We start from the raw sequence: 17,827 nt of genomic DNA on the forward strand, positions 1-17,827 counted from the left end.
TGGAGAGCCTATCCTTGAATTTCCTGACAAAAAGCATAATTGTCAAGGACTTCTGTGTATTTTTGGACGGCTTCTAAAGATTGATAATTATCAATGTATCCAAAATCAACATGAAAATTCGAAGAAATCTCTTTCCCAAAACCAGTTTACCCTGACAACGTACCCACCTGCTTTATCAAGCATTCCAACATTGCAAACATCGCCTAATTACATGTGCCACTACAATGGAAAATGGTATATGCCAGGAGAGATGATTGAGCAAGGACAAAGCGGAAACTGGTGTTACTTTACACAGTGTTCTGACACTGGTCACGTGATTTCTGGTGACAATTTCAACTGTGGAACGACCTACCCAACGACTATTCCACCCACCACAACACCATTTCTTACCACTACTCCAGCCATAACCACCACAACCACGTCATTAGTCATTACCCCCATGTACTGCTTTTTTAAAGATCCAACTACCCAACAAATGGTTGTTTGGCGCGGAGGAACTACAGATAAATTAAGTGATGGTACCGTTTGTAGATGTGAATACTGGGGGAGACTCTCTTGTCCTGAAAATAATGTTGGAAAATGAAGTGAATGAATTTCTTTAATTAAATCTTAAGACATGGTCTTTATTGTAATAATAAATATACAAAATAGTGCAGAGTGCCTTTTGCTACGCGCATTATTTCATAACTGGCGGAAATTGAATTCGAAGGTACTGCATACGTATGTTGTTTTGAGTCATATGATCATTGTACTGCAAAGTTGATCTCTGGAAACACAAAATATGCTCAGAGTATAGGTGGATTTGATCAAAACAGTAGTATTTTTTAAAGCAGGGCACAATATAATTTTTTTGACATATCAAGAATCTGCGTTAATTTTTAACCGCGGATTAAACTGATATTGTGATCTCGCAGAATAATGACCTTTTGGAAAAAGGTTCATCTGAAGTATATCAACGAGGTTAAACCGGATGCTAATGAAAGAAATAAGATAATTATGATTTGCATGAATCTGTAATTACTGGTATTACATTTGCGTGCAGTGGGGAGAGTTGGGAGATAAAAAGACAAGAGTGAGAGAAAGCCGAGGAGAGAGACTAGAAGGATAGAGGTAGAAACTACGAGAGAGAAAAAGGAATGAAAGGGAGGAGAGAAGGGGGTTGAAGAAAGAGAGTAGAGTATTTGGGGAACACAAGAAGACAGAGCGGAAGAGACAAGAGATGTTTGTAAACATGTATGCCCCCTCTCCCTAATTATTGAAATTTTTTTTAAGTCCAAGGGGCATAACTCTGTCCAAAATGGCCCGATCGTACCCAAAACCAAACTTGACATATTCTTAAGATAACTCTGTATACCGAATTTCATTTCAATATGTGCAACCTCTGCAAAGAAAATGAACCGAAACTTCAAATAATTGGAATTTTCCTAAGTCCAAGGGACATAACTCTGTCCAAAATTACCCGATCAAACCCAAAACAGACCTTGACCTAGATACATTATCCGTATGATAAATCTGTATACCAAATTTCATTTCAATATGTGCAGCGTCTGCGAAGAAAATGAATGGAAACCGATGGTGGACAGACAGACCGACCGACCGACGATCAGCAGCAAAGTAAGGGGAGCATAAAACTGACATCTAATTGATATTTTTTGTGAGAAAAAAGATGGCAAGAAATCGGCAATATATACAGATTTTACGGTTATATTTGTCAAAGAATAATTTGATATATTTTTTAAAGCTTAAAACAATACTAAGTGGTTTCCAATCCGGTAGGGTCGAACGAGAATGATAACTCTAATGTTCTAAAATCCGAGGGAAAAGTGTGTACTTAAAAACAATGCATTAAATCGCCGATATTTCCGATTCAGCGATTTTTCTTGTCGTTATCATCGAAAAAAGATGTTATTGGGCAAAGTGATCGTGAGTCGGACGCGATCTGAAATCGGACATTTTCCAGTCTATTTTTATCACCTTTCCCAACCGATATTTTTTATTACATCATCACATAAACAATAAATATGCATTGTTTTTCTTAGAGTTACCTTTCTTTGTTCACACTTCCGTTTTCTCTCTTTCTGACGCTTGACCTTCACAAGTGAAAACAGAGGGAAAATTTGACAGGCAGAAAGGTAAAAGTTTCAAAATCAAAACATTTCAACACAACTTTGTAATGCATAAACATATGTCTTTGAGTTTGAAAACTAGAAAAATATTTTCAAAAATGTTTAAAGTAACTAAATTTATCAATGATATAACAATCAATAAGTTGATTTAAAAGAATTTCAAGATCAAACAAATATGGATAATTTGATATTGAGTCGGACAGTAGAAATCATAGATTCGATCATAAGTCGGACACTGTCCGACTTATTATCAGATAGATTTTTGCTATGGGCAAATCATCTGGATTGTAAAGAGCAGAGTTTTTTTTTCTACTAATTTAAATCAAATATCCAATAATAATAATAATATTAATAAATATAAATGAATAAATAATAATAATTACACAGTTGAATGTTCTGACCATATTTTGCCTCAAAGTACTAATTAATTCTCAAATTTCAAACAACTAAGAATATTTTTTTATTTAAAGAATAAATTAAATAACAACCAAAATTACACTGTATAACCTGGGTTTGGACAGTTTAAGATTTATAAACTGCGAATAAAAAAAGCGTAAACAGCTTCAACCAAAGTTATAGCAGTATAACTTGTGTTGCTATTTAATTAATTTCATATAATTTAATTTTCAATCAGTTACAAAGAAAATTTCTCCCTTCGTTTTCAATTTGTTAATATTTTAAACGGTTTTTCAAGTGGATTGATACGTTTTAGACGTAAGCCATTGTGACGTAGGCAACCAGGTTATACAATTTAGAATAATTCTTTATCCAATCAAATGACGCGTTACACACACAAAAAAATTATTTGGACTTAAATGTATCGCTACATTTTCTCTCAATATATTGTAATGAAATTTCAATTCTCTTCTATTCTTTAAAATCTCGTAGGTAATACAGGTTTAGGTCAGGTTAAAAATTCTTTCAAGTTTTAGCATTATAACATGTAATTTTGAAATAATTTAACAGATCTATCCAGTGTCATGAAAAACGTGATCATCAGAAACGTGTATGCTGTCGGGATGCACCATTGGGGGCCGCATGAAATGCCAGTTGATGTCGTGCATTACTGTAAATGGGAACCCCAGAATCCCTACAACTGTGCCATATGCATCTTTGCCGATAAGGACATGACAAGACGCGTGGGCTACTTCAGACGCGAAGATAGTTCGATATTGTGTAGATTATTCAAAGAGGGTTTAATTGTTGATTTTTGTTACCTGAAGGCAAAACAAGTGGCAAAATTTTCGAAAAGGAAAGGGTCAATGCAGAATGTGTCTTTTGGATTCAATTGCGAAGGGAAGAACGTCAGGGCTATACAGGACATAGCGCAACATTATGAAAACGTTATATACTAGTAAAAGATATGTGCTAAATTGCCATTCTTTAATGAACAATTTAATAAAGTTATTTCTCTCTACGATCGAGATGGATGAGCTCTTAATAAATTAAAATATAAAATTACATGTATGCATACAAAATTATTTTTGTTATTTTTTCTATAGAATAAAATGACTTCGCCTAAGACTTACTCAAAAGAGGCAATGTCAGCGGCAATAGCCGATGTAAAAAACAACAATTTGTCGATAAGAAAATCTTCTAAAAAATATGGAGTACCAAAATCAACCTTAAGTGACCATGTTAAAGGGAAAATAGAGGAGAGAGTACATGGGGAAGCAAGCCCGTTTTTAACACGGAAGATGAAAATGAAATGATAAACCTTGCAATAAAAAGATCTGAAATGGGGGTCGGGTTTTCGAAACCAAATTTTTTAAGATTTGTAGGTGCAATGGCTGAGGTCAGAGGAAATCAATTTAAAATGGGAAAACCATCTGACATGTGGTGGCGCAGATTCAAATCTCGGCACAAAGATTTTTCTCTTCGCTCCCCAGAACCAACAGGAACTATGCGCCACGATGCTATGTCCCGTCAGAGAATAGCCACTTATTTTGAAGAGCTTGGCAAGATTGTTTTGTCCCCAAGCTTCAAAGACGAGCCATCCAGAATATGGAATATGGACGAAACTGGTGTCAATTTGAGCCATAAACCAAATAAAGTTTTGGCCAAAAGGGGGGCTAGATCAGTTCATGGGAAAACATCAACTTCCCGTGAACTGATCACCGTAATAGCTTGTGGAAATGCGGACGGTGGGTACTTGCCTCCGCACTTTGTCATACCAGGTAAAACTCAGAAAAAATTGGATGGGTATGACTTAGAATCAGTGGTTCAAGAGGGTTCCGTGATAAAAGGTGCCAACTTTTCGGTCTCCGACTCGGGATGGACAAAGGATGGTATTGCAAGACTATGGTTTACAGAAACATTTTTGAAAAATATAGGCCCTGCTAGACCACAGTTGTTGATCTGTGACGGACATGGTTCACATAACAATGTAGAATTTGTTGATTTAGCAAAACTGAATGACATTATTATTGTCGAGCTGCCAAGTCACACCAGCAACTGGACTCAACCATTTGACAGATCGGTGTTCAAGTCTCTCAAGAGCCATTGGAACACCACGTTAGATGATTTCATTAAAAAAACGGGGATAGCAGTAGGCCACAAACAGTTCCTAAGACTGTTTAATATAGCATGGCAAGCTGCACTCACGCCATCAACCATCCGAAATGGATTTGCTGCGACTGGCATTTACCCCTTTAATCCCCATTCCATTCCAGACGAAGCGTTTGCCCCGAACGAAGGTTGTGTTTCTGAGATTACCCCAGAGCCAGCAACACTCTCGGGCACGGAAAAAGAGTTAACAATTAGCAGTTCCTCTAACAAGAGGCCCAATGGGCCTTATAGGTCACCTGTGTATCATGCAACAACTTTCCAACAATTGAATTTTATTCATGTTTTAATCCAGAGGCCATGGAATTCACAATTTTGAAAGAGACACCATTGCTTAGCATAATTATGCACTCAGCATGCTTACTTTGGTTAGTAATACCCAGAGGTACATGTAGATCACAGTAAAAAAGAGAATATGCATTTCCACTCTATCATTATCAGTTGTGCACCCCATCCCACAGGAACCACTGACCCTTGGGCCACATCTTTCAAAATTATGGAAATTTTACTTCATCATGTTGTTGATTAATACCAAAGTAGAGATTTCAAAGCATTAAATCATTTTCAGACCCCCCCCCCCCCCCAAGTACCTCTGTCCCAGAGGAAATTAAGCATTTTTGGAAGAAGCAGCGTTCTTTATCATAAATATATACTAATATACTAAGATCATTGCCATAATACACAGGATCAAAGGAAAAAATTTTCAAAGAATTCCTGCATTTTCACTATATAAACATTAGAGCCCTGCTCTAACACAAGTAGAAACACATGAAATTCACAATTTTGGAAGAGGCAGCCTTATTCAACATAACTATGTACTTGGTTATTTTATTTAAAGTCCAGGAGCTGAGAAGAAGATTTTCAAAGAAATAATTCATTTTCACTATATAATCTATATAGCCCCCCCCCCCCTCCCCTGCCACTAGAACCCCTGACCCTGGGACCATTAGATTCACAATTTTAGAAGAGGCATCCTTATTCAACATTACTATGCACTTAGTTAGTTTATTTAAAGCCCACGAGCAGAAAAGAAGAATATCAAAGAAATAATGCATTTTCACTATATAATCTATATAGCCCCGCCCTGTCACTAGAACCCCTCACCCTGGGGCCATTAGTTTCACAATTTTAGAAGAGGCAGCCTTATTCAACATAACTTTGCACTTGGTTAGTTTATTTAATGTCGCAAACAGATAAAGAAAAATATCAAAGAATTATTACATTTTCACTATAATAATCTATATAGCCCCGCCCTGTCACTAGAACCCCTGACCCTGGGGTCATTAAATTCACAATTTTGGAAGAGGCAGTCATTTTCAACTCAACTATGCACTTGGTTAGTTTATTTAATGCCCAGGAGCAGAAAAGAAGAATTTCAAAGAAATAATGCATTTTCACTATATAACCTATTTAACCCCGCCCTAGCACTAGAACCCCTGACCCTGGGGCCATGAATTTCACAATTTTGGTAGAAGACTTAATGCTAATTACAATCATACCAACAGTTTGACTGCTTGATGTCCAGGAGTAAAGAAGAAGATTTTTAAAGATTGCACTAATTTTAGTGGGTTTTGCCCCCCCCCCCCAGGCCCCAGGGGGGCAGGGACCATGAAATTCACAATTTTTGTTCCCCTTTACCCATAGGTGCTATATGCCAAATTTGGTTGAAATTGGTTCAGTGGTTTCAGAGAAGCTGAAAATGTTCAAATGTTAACGGACGACGGACGAAAACGGATCAGGTGACCTAACAATATCGAGAGCTGTAGTTTATCATCCAGTTCTGAGGAGACTGAGGTGTTTTCAACAAAAGTAGCGATACTGTAATTTCATCTGACCTCGATGTTTCATCTATAACACTGTCAGTTCCCTTAAATCTTGATGGTGAACTTACACTCCCGGTTGTGTTTGATCCGCTCGATGGATTGGTGTTGGATTCCAGTGACACAAGTAATTATGGCGCTGGTGAACATTCAGTTGAAATATGTAGCTCTAAATGCTCTCCACAAGAAGCATTAGATGTCATAGAAACTGCGCTAACATCGGAACAAAAGCTACGATTTCAAGCTGCGTTTCTCTCTGGATCAAATAATGCAAAGCTGAACAATGATCCTCTCTTCAAATCCTGGAGCTACTATACAGAAAAAAAACAACGAAATGAAGTTATGTGACAGCAAAACCATGTCTTCCATAGATGGTTCTGTGTCCGTGGCATCAGCTGTGCAGCCCATTGTGAAATCTGGTACCGTTCCAACTGTCACATCCTCTTGTTCAGCTACTGCATCTGTTTCATCTGTAGCAGATCAATTATTTCCCATTCCTAATCCGGTACCTAAAAGAAACAGGAAGCGGGGGGACCGATTATTTCGTCATCACAGCTGATGAGGTATTCAGCCAGAAAAAGAAAGCCCTAGAACTGAAACGTAAACAAGAGGAGATAAAAGAACAGAAGCGAGTAGAGCGAGAGAGGAAACGGGCAGAAAAAGTCATCAGTTTGACCATGAAGAAGAGCAAAGTAAAAAAGACACAAAGTCAAAATTCTTTCAAAGATATAAAAAAAATGTTGTAAATTACATCCAATATTTGGATTTAATAGCTAGCTTAAATATATATAAACGAACAACTATCATTAATTAATTTTATTTCTTTAAGAAATTTTTGAGTGTGAAGCACGCATTAATTTATATTAATAAAAGACTTGAAAGAAACTTCAGAATTCCATAAGTGATAAGTCTTCTCTTTCCTCTTTCTATCTATTCTTTCTTATTTTTCTTTCTCTGATTTTGAGTTTTGACGGTCCTAAGTATCGGTAGAGTTTCAAAACTTGACTTACCCCGCCCCCAGCAATGGGCGTTTGCGGAACGGATTTCTAGGGTTTTTGACAGTTTTCCTTTTATCCACGTTTTCAGTCAAGAAAAGGAATAATCGCTCTTTGATTTTCTTGCTATTGTAGGCAAGGAAATATATAAGCTGTCTTTACAAACTGCCCCCCCCCTCCTACTCAGAAACTTTACCATTGTCCCCTTATGATGTCGTTTCCAAGGGGTGCTGAATTAGCCTAGAAATAATGTGTTACACTATTTATAGTAAAGATCAGCTACATGTAATCACTTGAACACAACTTTTATAAATCGGGTGTAGGATCTCCGCAATGTTTCGATCAATTTTTTTTGTCCACTTTTATTTTGGTCAACTGACATAAAATTAATTAGATCGCTTAACAGTATGACCTGCTGTGTGAATTAATTAATTTTAATATTCTGATCCATCAGGGAATGTTTGCATTACTAAATACCTGCAATATTTACCTGTACGTATTATTTATAAAATATATGAGTGTCCGACTCAATATCAAATGTGTCCGACTTACGATCGAATTTCGATGTTGGTAGTTTTTCATATCTAAATGGATTGAAAGGTAAGATACCGAGGTGATCCAAGTGACAAATAATAGGCATTTCCGAGCTCTCTCGGACGACACCCAAAATCAAAGGGTAGGTAGTCCGACACGATGAGCATTCGAAATGGAAAACGAAGGGTGTCCGACTCACGATCACTTTACCCTAATTAATTTATAAAAATATAAAACATTTTGTTTTGTCCATAAGTTGGCATTATTGTAAGTTTTCAAGAATGATAATTCATCTCTCGCGCTTACAGAAGGAATTTATTAAGGAAAATCTGCTAACACCTAAAAGTTCTTTTTTACTATTTAGTGAGTCGGAATTTTTTTTTAGTGATTCAGAAAAAAGGTTAACTTTCTCTGTCAATTTTTGAAAGGATATTATAATAGAGAAAAGGCTAAATTACATGTCAAAATTTCTCAATACAGACCATTGAATTCAAATGACTATATGAAACAGGTATATTTACTATGAACATAATAAACAAGAAACACACACACCTGATGAAAAACAAGCACAAACAATTAATATCTTCCCTATTTTAAACAACAAATCAACTCAAACAGCAATAATGAGGACAATTCAAACATAAATTATATCGAAAATTACTTTATTCAATCTCAAAAAAACAAAAAAAAACACTAAACCTCATCAAACAATAGCTAAAGCAAGCAAATGCCAATAAAAATGGAGGCATGCAGAGATATGAAAATATCTATAGATAGTCTTATAGATAGCCTACAAAGCATTCCCTTCATAGCAAAAATACGAGTACTTTAACTATTGGTGTAATCTTACAACCGTATAATTATAGGAGAGTGAAAAAAATAGAAGTTCAACATTTACGACTATTGATATGTAAGTTAGCGAACAATCCCAGAAAATCCATAAATCTACCTGCTTTTTAAAAATTCACAGAGATTTCAAGGGACATAGACACAGATTCGAAGTTAATATTTTCCAATTTTCTGCATAATATTATGACTAATTGTTTGTTCATTCATTTCACACAGAAATATTATTATTTATCTTTATTTTTTTATCTGGAAATTATTTTAAAACTATAATCAAGAAATTCAGAGTAGAAATGTGAGAAAGCAAATTAGACTAGAGGTACTGTGAGCAATGAGCTTACTAAATGGTACCCCCGCATGCCATAATGTCCATGTTTCGCTCATATATTGTTTTACGGTAACGTGTAAAGAGGAATAACTCGTCTTATCAAATGTTATCCAGAAGCTTCTATATGTGACGTCATAGGTAAGAATATAATGGAAATGTCCATGTTTTGCTATGGGAAACTGTGCAAGTACAAACTCTGGTGTGACAGTGTGTTACAATAAGATAAAGTATAACAGCTGACACATATCAGATAGACTGACAATCCAAAATTTACACTATGCCATTTTCCAAAATTAAATGAACCAGAAGTCTCTGTCGAGACTGTAGCTCTACTGGTTTGTACTTAAAACAAAGGATGAGAAAAGAAGCCAATGCCATTAGACCAAAACTATAGAAGGAGTTGCGTTTTAAAGGGAATTTACAGAAAATTCTATTTTTAGAAACCATGGCAACACCGTTCATCAAAATCGAAAACCGATGCACTATATTATTATCTTAGTGTAGTCTACTTGTGTGTCAAGTAATACTGAAATCAGCCCAAAACTGTAGAAGGAGTAGCGTTTTTAAGGAATTTCGCAGAAAATTCTATTTTTAGTAACCATGGCAACACCGTTCATCGAAAACCGATGCACTATTTTATGTATCTTGGTGTAGTCTACTTGAGTGCCAAGTTATACTGAAATCAGATCAAAACTGTAGGAGAAGTAGCATTTTAAAGGAATTTCACAGAAAATTCTATTTTTAGTAACCATGGCAACTCCGTTCATCGAAATCAAAAACCGATGCACTATTTTATGTATCTTTGTAAAGTCTACTTGTGTGCCAAGTTATAATGAAATCAGACCAAAACTGTAAGAGGAGTAGCGTTTTGAAAAATTGTTTACAGACAGACGGACAGACAGACAGACAGACGGACGGACGACGGACACCTTACTATCGCATTAGCTCTTCTGGTCTCTGACCAGTAGAGCTAAAAACTGAGTTTTACACAGTAGAAATCTAACAGACTAAACATCTTACATAGTTAAAGCAGGATTGTATTTATATACCTAATATAGCGTAACTCAATAGCATTCCTAAGATATAATGTACATCATAGGATAATCCATATTTTACGATAGGCCTACCTAGCCACAAACTTATCAGCATTTCAAATTATAAGAAAATACAAGTTAAATGCAGAAAATATCGAAGCTAAATGGTAATACAATGGTACTGCTTAATGCACACATAATTATAACAACGATTGCTTACTCCTATGGTGTTCTATGGCACAAACACTTCAAGTAACAACACACGTGTGTAAGTACATGGAAGTACGTGATTTACAGTAAAGGTAAAAAACGAAACAGGAGAATATAAAATTTCGGCAAGTAACACTACAGAAACCTAAAATACCTGTCGAGTAAAAAAGTAAAATAGGAGGTGCACAATGGCAATATGTAATAAAGATTCTGTGAAAGCTTCATTTTTCACTCAGTAGTATAAGAGGAGTTGCGGATAAGAGATAGGTACACCAAAGCGTAACAGACGGACGTACGGAAATAACGATTACTATATACCTTCCCACTTTTCAAGCGGGGGTTATATAATAAACACAACTCACCATTATTGCCAGTCCGTGCTTACTGATGTGTGTAGACAAACAAATTGAACACATCAAATTTAACAATAACAGAGCTTGTGCCCTATTTATCAAAAAAAATTTATGTTTCCCGGGTTTGAATATTTTGTTTATACCAGCTGAAATCCCACACAAGCGCGGGAGAAATTCATTTTTAGGTCTACTGGTCAGAGACAAGAGCTTATGCGATAGTAATGCGTCCGTCGTCCGTCCGTCTGTAAACAATTCTTCAAAATGCCACTCCTCCTACAGTTTTGGTCTGATTTCAATATAACTTGGCACACAAGTAGACAACACTGTGGGCGACTTCGATTCGTACCCGAGTACGTACTCGAGTTACTTGAGATTCAATCGAACGACCATAGTTACTATTCAAAATACGTCATATGACCTTATGAACTCTACCCAAGCTAACCCAGCCATACAGTAGGATTACTAGAGTTTCGATATGGCGGCGTCGAAAGAAAAACCCGAACGTAGGAATTATTTTTTACTAAATATTATGTTTAGCATCGCTTATCCTTAAAAGCAAACTTCGAAACGCACTTTCTACATGAACGCTTTATAATTTATATGAATATATGTTTATTTGATTAGATTTTTCAGGCTTACTGCCCGATAACAGCACAGAGACATAAATTCAAATTTAAAAAAAAAGAAAAACATTTCAACTGCAGCAAAAGCTATAGAAAAAATTAACTCAATAGATGATGTCAAACTGGACCTATTCGACCGCCTTTTAAAACTCATAGAGGAAATTTATTTTATTTTCGCTACCCTTCAAACTCATATGAGTTCGCTTAAAAACCACATGTTTGTGTAAACATCCGGTCATGTGACGTCAACCAAGAGTTAATACTCGGGTATGAATCGAAGTCGCCCTAAGACACATAATTCTGTATATCGGTTTTTTGACCGGCCATTTCGATTGATTTCGATGCACGTGTTGCCATGGTTACTAAAAATAGAATTTTCTGTGAAAGTCCTTTAAAATGCTACTCCTACAGTTTTGGTCTGATTTCAATATTACTTGGCACACAAGTAGACTACACTAAGATACATAAAACAGTGCATCGGATTTTGATTTCGATGAACGGTTTTGCCATGATTACTAAAAATAGAATTTTCTGTGAATTCCTTTAAAACGCTACTCCTTCTACAGGTTTGGTCTGATTTCAATATTAGATGGCACACAAGTAGACTACTCTAAGATACATAAAATACTGCATTAGTTTTTGATTTCGATGAACGGTGTCTGCATCGTTACTAAAAATAGAATTCTCTGTGAAACTCCTTTAAGGTCAAGATCTAGTAAATAACTTGAGACTGATTTTTTGGTGCTAGACCCATTATGACGTCATAATCAATTTCAACTTTCTTTTTCCCGTACTTTACGGCTTTAGCAGAATTATGTAGAAAATTGGGTATTTTGATGTCATTCAATTTGAAATAATATGAAAAGTAAACCGGATACCTATAATAAATTTGATATTGATTTAAAGAAGAGCAGAGGCGTAGTCACAAACTTAAAAGTGGGGGGGCTCAACTCCAGAAATTCTTTGAAAAAAAAAAAACAAACTTAAAAGTGGGGGGGGCTCAACTCCAGAAATTCTTTGACAAGCAAAAAAAAAAAAAAAAAAAAAAAAGTGGGGGGGCTCAACAAGTCCAGAAATTCTTTGACAAGCAAAAAAAAAAAAAAAAAAAAAGGGAAAGTTCCCCAAACTCGAAAATCCTATTTCGTGGGGGGGGGGGGGAGGCCAACTTTTTCGAAGGCAAGTTACTTTGAAATCCATTCAATGAATATTTCCTATAGTAAAGGTAATGTTGGGGAAAATAGCTGTGACTTTGTTCTTCTTTTAAAAAGTGGGGGGGCACAGACATACTCTTGCCCCCCCATATCTGAAAGTGGGGGGGCTAGTGCCCCCGCTGCCCCCCCTGTGACTACGCCTATGAAGAGGCCATGAACATACTAATTAACGTTTTCTGAGAGACTGTAGGCAATTTGGATACATTTTCTTTGCCGAATACGAAAAAAACTCCGATATTCATGACTGGTTTTCGTAATTTTTCATTGAAAATGACAGTTTGAAATACAGTTTTTCATCTTGTTTACCTACAAATTATACCCCGAAACACCTTATTTGACCAAACTTAAGTTGTAAGAAATCAATAAAGGAATTTATTTCTCAAGTTTGATAAATCTGTAGGCACCTTTCATTTACTAGATCTTGACCTTAAGGAGGCTGGGGGGTCAACAAATTAATCACAAATTAACCACCAGATTTAACTTATTTTTTTAGATACGGTAAATTAAGCTGTCTACTATCATTTCACAAAGAAAAAATTCATACATTTTAGTTTTAAAATTTGATCATTTTCTATATCTTCATATGGAGATCTCCTTTTAAAGGAGATAAAAATAGTCTGAGAATGGCTGCCACACCCCAGCCTCGTTAAAACACAACTTCTTCTACAGGTTTGGTCTGATTTCAATATTACTTGGCACACAAGTAGACTAAAGTAAGATACATAAAATAGTGCATCGGTTTTTGATTTCGATGAACAGTGTTGCCATTCTTACTAAAAATAGAAATGTCTGTGAAATTCCTTTAAAACGCTACCCCTTCTACAATTTTGGTCATGGCAATGGCTTCTTTTCTCATCCTTTGTTATAAGTACAAACCAGTAGAGCTACAGTCTCGACAGAGACTTCTGGTTATATGTTAGAAACTTTATTTTAATATATTTTGAGGTATATTTATTGCTTATTATACTTCAAAAGATCTGTTTCCATTTACATTACGCATTGGCGTCGGAAGCAAATTGAAAGTGTGTTGGGGGGGCTATGTGGTAAAAAAAAATTTGGTACCTTGAAAAAACCTGACAAGCAAAAAAAAGGGGAGGGAAATGTACATTTCCCAAACCTGAAAATCCTATTTCGTGGGGGGGGGGGGGGGGGGGGGGGGGGGGTTAGGTTCGAACTTCAGTACCAACATTTCTTTCCAAACGCCACCACTTTCCCCATTTTCAACCTATACTAAGACATATCTGTGAAAAGTGGGGGGGCTAAACCTGCAAAGATATGTTCAATGTCTATACTAAGTATATATATGGAAAAAAAAGGGGGGGGGCTAAGCCCCACCTAGCCCCCCGGTTCCGATGCCTTTGCATCTCCAAAAGCCCTACAATCGTCTTTAGATGGGAATGACTATCATAAAGCGATGCAATTCATAGAAATTCTCCTTTTCGGCACAGGTCAGTGCAAAAATTAAGTCTGGATATAAATTTCCATTCAAGTGTTTCTTTTTTTCATTTAAACATTTTATTATTGGCCATATAGGAGATGAATTGCTACAGCCATTTCTGAGGCATTGTTTTGAAAGATCACTGGAGCCTTCAGCATCAGGTTTTCTTTCTTTTGGTGTAAAGATGTGCAGGATCCTAATTACAAGTGATGATTTTCATAGTTTTAGATGAATTTATGTCATATATTTCTTTTCCCTAAAATGAGAAACAAAGTATTAATACATATGCATATATAAATTTCAAAATATTTTTTCATTTAAATATTATATAGGTTCTTACTAGAAGCCATATTTACATATGCCCTTGCCATATATCTCTTCCGTGCTGGTGTGCGTCGCAACAACAGCGATGCGATTATGGCAAGTTTTCGCCTTTGTATTTTGGCACTGGCAAAACAAATTACCAAAGGATTGAGTTGACTGGTCTCATGATGAGAGTTTGTGCCCCTGTTGAGGTTCATCAGTTTCTGCAGCAACATGAAACATTTACCCGTAAGAGTCTTACTATACAGCACTTTAAAAAAATAAATAAATCACAGCACGTACTGTATGTTTAATGCACATGTACTATTTCATAAAAACACGATTTCTTGTGAGCCACACAAAGTAATAGTATTCTTGCTAGCTGCAATAATGTAGCCCTCTCCGATTTTTTTTTATCTGATGTTTTCGGGAGAGGGCTACAATTCCACAGCATCTCCGTAATGGTGCAAAAATATTTTGTAAATACTGGCGACTGCAGGCAGAATAAATTGTTTTCACAATCAACTTACTTCTAATAAGACGAAATTTTTATTCACTGTCGACATCAAAGTTGAAAGCTCGTTAAACGCGAAAACCATGTAAAATAAATCTGTGCATTTACTTCAGCAGCCATGACAGTTCACGCGTGACGTAGTGAGACTTGCGCTTGAAATTTAGAACAACTCAATAAAGCAAATTGTCGATGTTTATAAATAATTGTGATGAATAGTAACACTAAATATCGATAAATAAAATCATTCCATGTTTCATTTTTTTGTAAACACCGATATTTAAGCTTAAAATAAGGTAATTCCAAAGAAATCCGCTCCCGATAGATCCTTAATCTCATTGGCTGTCCCGAAATAAAATCTGTCAAGGTCAGTAAAGATGGCGGATAAATTTAAGTTGTGATGTTGACATACACGAAAAATACTGATATATGGATTGTTCTGTATATTTTTGGATCGATTTATGTCTGGGATAACTACATTTTGGAAGTCCAGGTAAGACATATAAATAAAATAGCCGTTTACTAACAATTTAAGCCGAAATCCGTGCGGGAGCGAATCGCTCCCGCTCTGCACCATTACGTAGATCCTAAGGAGTTGTAGCCCTCTCCCGAAAACATCAGATAAAAAAAAAAATCGGAGAGGGCTACATTATTGCAGCTATATTCTTGCATGAAGCGAATTATATATATATATAGAGTCTGGTCATCCAGGCAAAGGTGAAGGCTGTGACTTCATATTAGAATAAAAAAACAGACAAGCAAAAGGTTGGTTACCCAGCGGCGCACCCAAAGAGAAGCATTGGCAGCAAATTTGTAGAAATTTGGACAATTTAGAAAAAGGTATTTATTATTTGTAACACTAACACAAAACAATACACATTTCATTATTTACTTTTAATTTCTATGCAATGGACACTTGAATTTTGCTTTCTTCAGCTGAATATTTGAATTAAAAAAAATCCCACACACTGGTCGTTGACCCAGTAACCACAGCGTGCTTTGTCGCATCCAAGCCACTGGCCACGCGCTTCTTTTCTGAGACAGGTATTACATGTCTCTGGTATCTTTGTCTTGATATCCTCTGTCTGCGTGGACTTATTTTTAAACAAGTCGATCCTCCTTCTCTTAAGTGGTATAGCTGGAGTTGAGGTGGGTTTTTTGGAAGGAGGGGGTGTGTGGACCTCAGTTATACACATAAGTTATATAACATTTTATTAATTTATAAATTTAATAATTTATAATTTATGAACTTTAATAAAACAAAATATGTTTTATTATTGTATATAAAATAGCAACGAAAATTGCCTTGCAGATCAACAAGTACATTAAACACCAGCTACATGTAGTAGGCCTTTCAACTAATTTTTCAAGTTGCACAAATGATAAAAAACATTGCATAGATAGATTTATAGGTACATGAAATTATCAAAAAAGATAATAACTTATGCATACTTTTAATTAAATCATTAAAAAGTTTAATAATTTATAATTGACTTTTACGATGTTGTGTTTTTAGGACAGGTAACTCAGGTGTGAAAAATGACCAACTAAGTGCCGATTTATGAGTTATCGTTTAGTTTATAGGAATGACATATAGGCTGCTTCAGCATTGGTATTGTCATGTACACAAATGGGTTCCATACATTGTTTTGTACACAAAAGTGTTGACCAAAAGAAATGAATTTCTTTTCGTTTTTGAGTTTCGTTTTACGGAAGTGTCCGATCTATTCATAGTAATTTTTGCATGCACGAGTGATTTGGCGCTTACTATAAATAGTGTTCCAGGCGTGTTTTTGGTCATTGCGAAGTTCGTTAGAAGATTCCAAGGACATACGTTATAGTGTCCAGGATAAGAATATGTGCGATTCGGAGAAAAATGAATCACAGAACAATGTCCATAATCCAATTATTTTAGAACCAAGGAATTCTGACGATAGAGATTTTGACGCCACAGACGCAGTTAGGCTTTTCAACCGGCGTATTGAAACTGCACTAGAAAAACAACGAGTCGCCATTGTATCTAAAATACAAGAAAAATTCCAGTATAAAAGTGCTGATTCCTGTGATTTACAGAGTGAAGGTAACAAAATTCAGTTCAAATTCAATGAAGAAAGGCTCCGAGCTCTGGATTTGATTGAGAAAAAGTTGTCTATAAACGACATTGGTGAAATTTTTGTAATCATTAACAAAGAAATAGAAGCTTTACACCACAGGAATAAAATTCTGCGTATAGCCGATAAACATGGCTGGGATACCGTTAAAGAGTACACTGACTCTGATTTGGCTGATAATCCTGAGGACGCATCTAAACTCCGTGCCGCCATTTCTAGAGCAGCCGCAAAGAAGAGAAGATACTTACCTTACAGTAAAGAGCCTCAGTCGACCAAGCCCGGGATTTTCGACGGTCTCACCCCTAGACAGCTTTTTCGCGGGAATGCGGGATTTCAGCAGTACACAGGGTACAATCAAAAGTATAACAACAGGGCCAATCCTTCATACTTCAGACCCAACTACCAAGTGCCGGGAAACAACGTCATTTGCCTGTACTGTCAACTCCCCGGGCATTTCGCAAAATTCTGCCCCTACACAGACCTACAGCAAAGAGTACGGCCAATCAGAGTTCCCGAGGCCACAGCAACCTCAGATTCCACAGAACCCAGAAAACAGTAAAGTTGAGTATTGTGCTGAATTTTGTTTGCTCGATGTTAAGTCAGATTTTGAGAACACAAGTTCTGTAAAAGATCGCTTGAAAACTCGCATTATTTTTGGGAAAATGTATTGAAACCTTCTGATTATATTCTGAATGTCGTAAAATACGGTTACAGATTAGAGTTTGAAAGTTCTCCTGAAACAATTTTTCTTAAAAATAACAAATCTGCTTTAGATAATTCAGATTTTGTAGAAACTTCTATTCTTGATCTTTTGAAAAA

General features: G+C 36.1%; 3 protein-coding genes across 3 annotated transcripts; all 3 read left to right on the plus strand.

Annotated features, from left to right (window-relative positions):
- Positions 1 to 4: 4 nt before the first annotated feature.
- On the plus strand, positions 5 to 628 carry LOC134262212 (mucin-2-like; the record flags this gene model as incomplete). Its single annotated transcript, XM_062744595.1, has 1 exon — positions 5 to 628. A coding segment is annotated over one exon (579 nt), but the record flags the coding sequence as incomplete, so codon positions are not given.
- A 3,284-nt stretch (positions 629 to 3,912) lies between these two features.
- On the plus strand, positions 3,913 to 7,293 carry LOC134262213 (uncharacterized). Its single transcript, XM_062744596.1, has 3 exons — positions 3,913 to 4,851; positions 6,988 to 7,203; positions 7,285 to 7,293. The coding sequence occupies exons 1-3, from the start codon at positions 3,913 to 3,915 to the stop codon at positions 7,291 to 7,293; spliced, it is 1,164 nt and encodes a 387-aa protein (XP_062600580.1).
- Positions 7,294 to 16,619: 9,326 nt separating this feature from the next.
- On the plus strand, positions 16,620 to 17,644 carry LOC134262208 (uncharacterized). The gene has a single exon (XM_062744591.1). It carries the CDS (start codon positions 16,755 to 16,757, stop codon positions 17,565 to 17,567), a length of 813 nt encoding a protein of 270 aa, XP_062600575.1. The 5' UTR covers positions 16,620 to 16,754; the 3' UTR covers positions 17,568 to 17,644.
- The last annotated feature ends 183 nt before the right edge of the window (positions 17,645 to 17,827 follow it).

This window comes from Saccostrea cucullata, unplaced genomic scaffold, assembly GCF_032062105.1.
Source record: "Saccostrea cucullata isolate Sc308-1 unplaced genomic scaffold, CSIRO_AGI_Scuc_v1 ctg3189, whole genome shotgun sequence".
Classification (NCBI taxonomy): domain Eukaryota; kingdom Metazoa; phylum Mollusca; class Bivalvia; order Ostreida; family Ostreidae; genus Saccostrea; species Saccostrea cuccullata.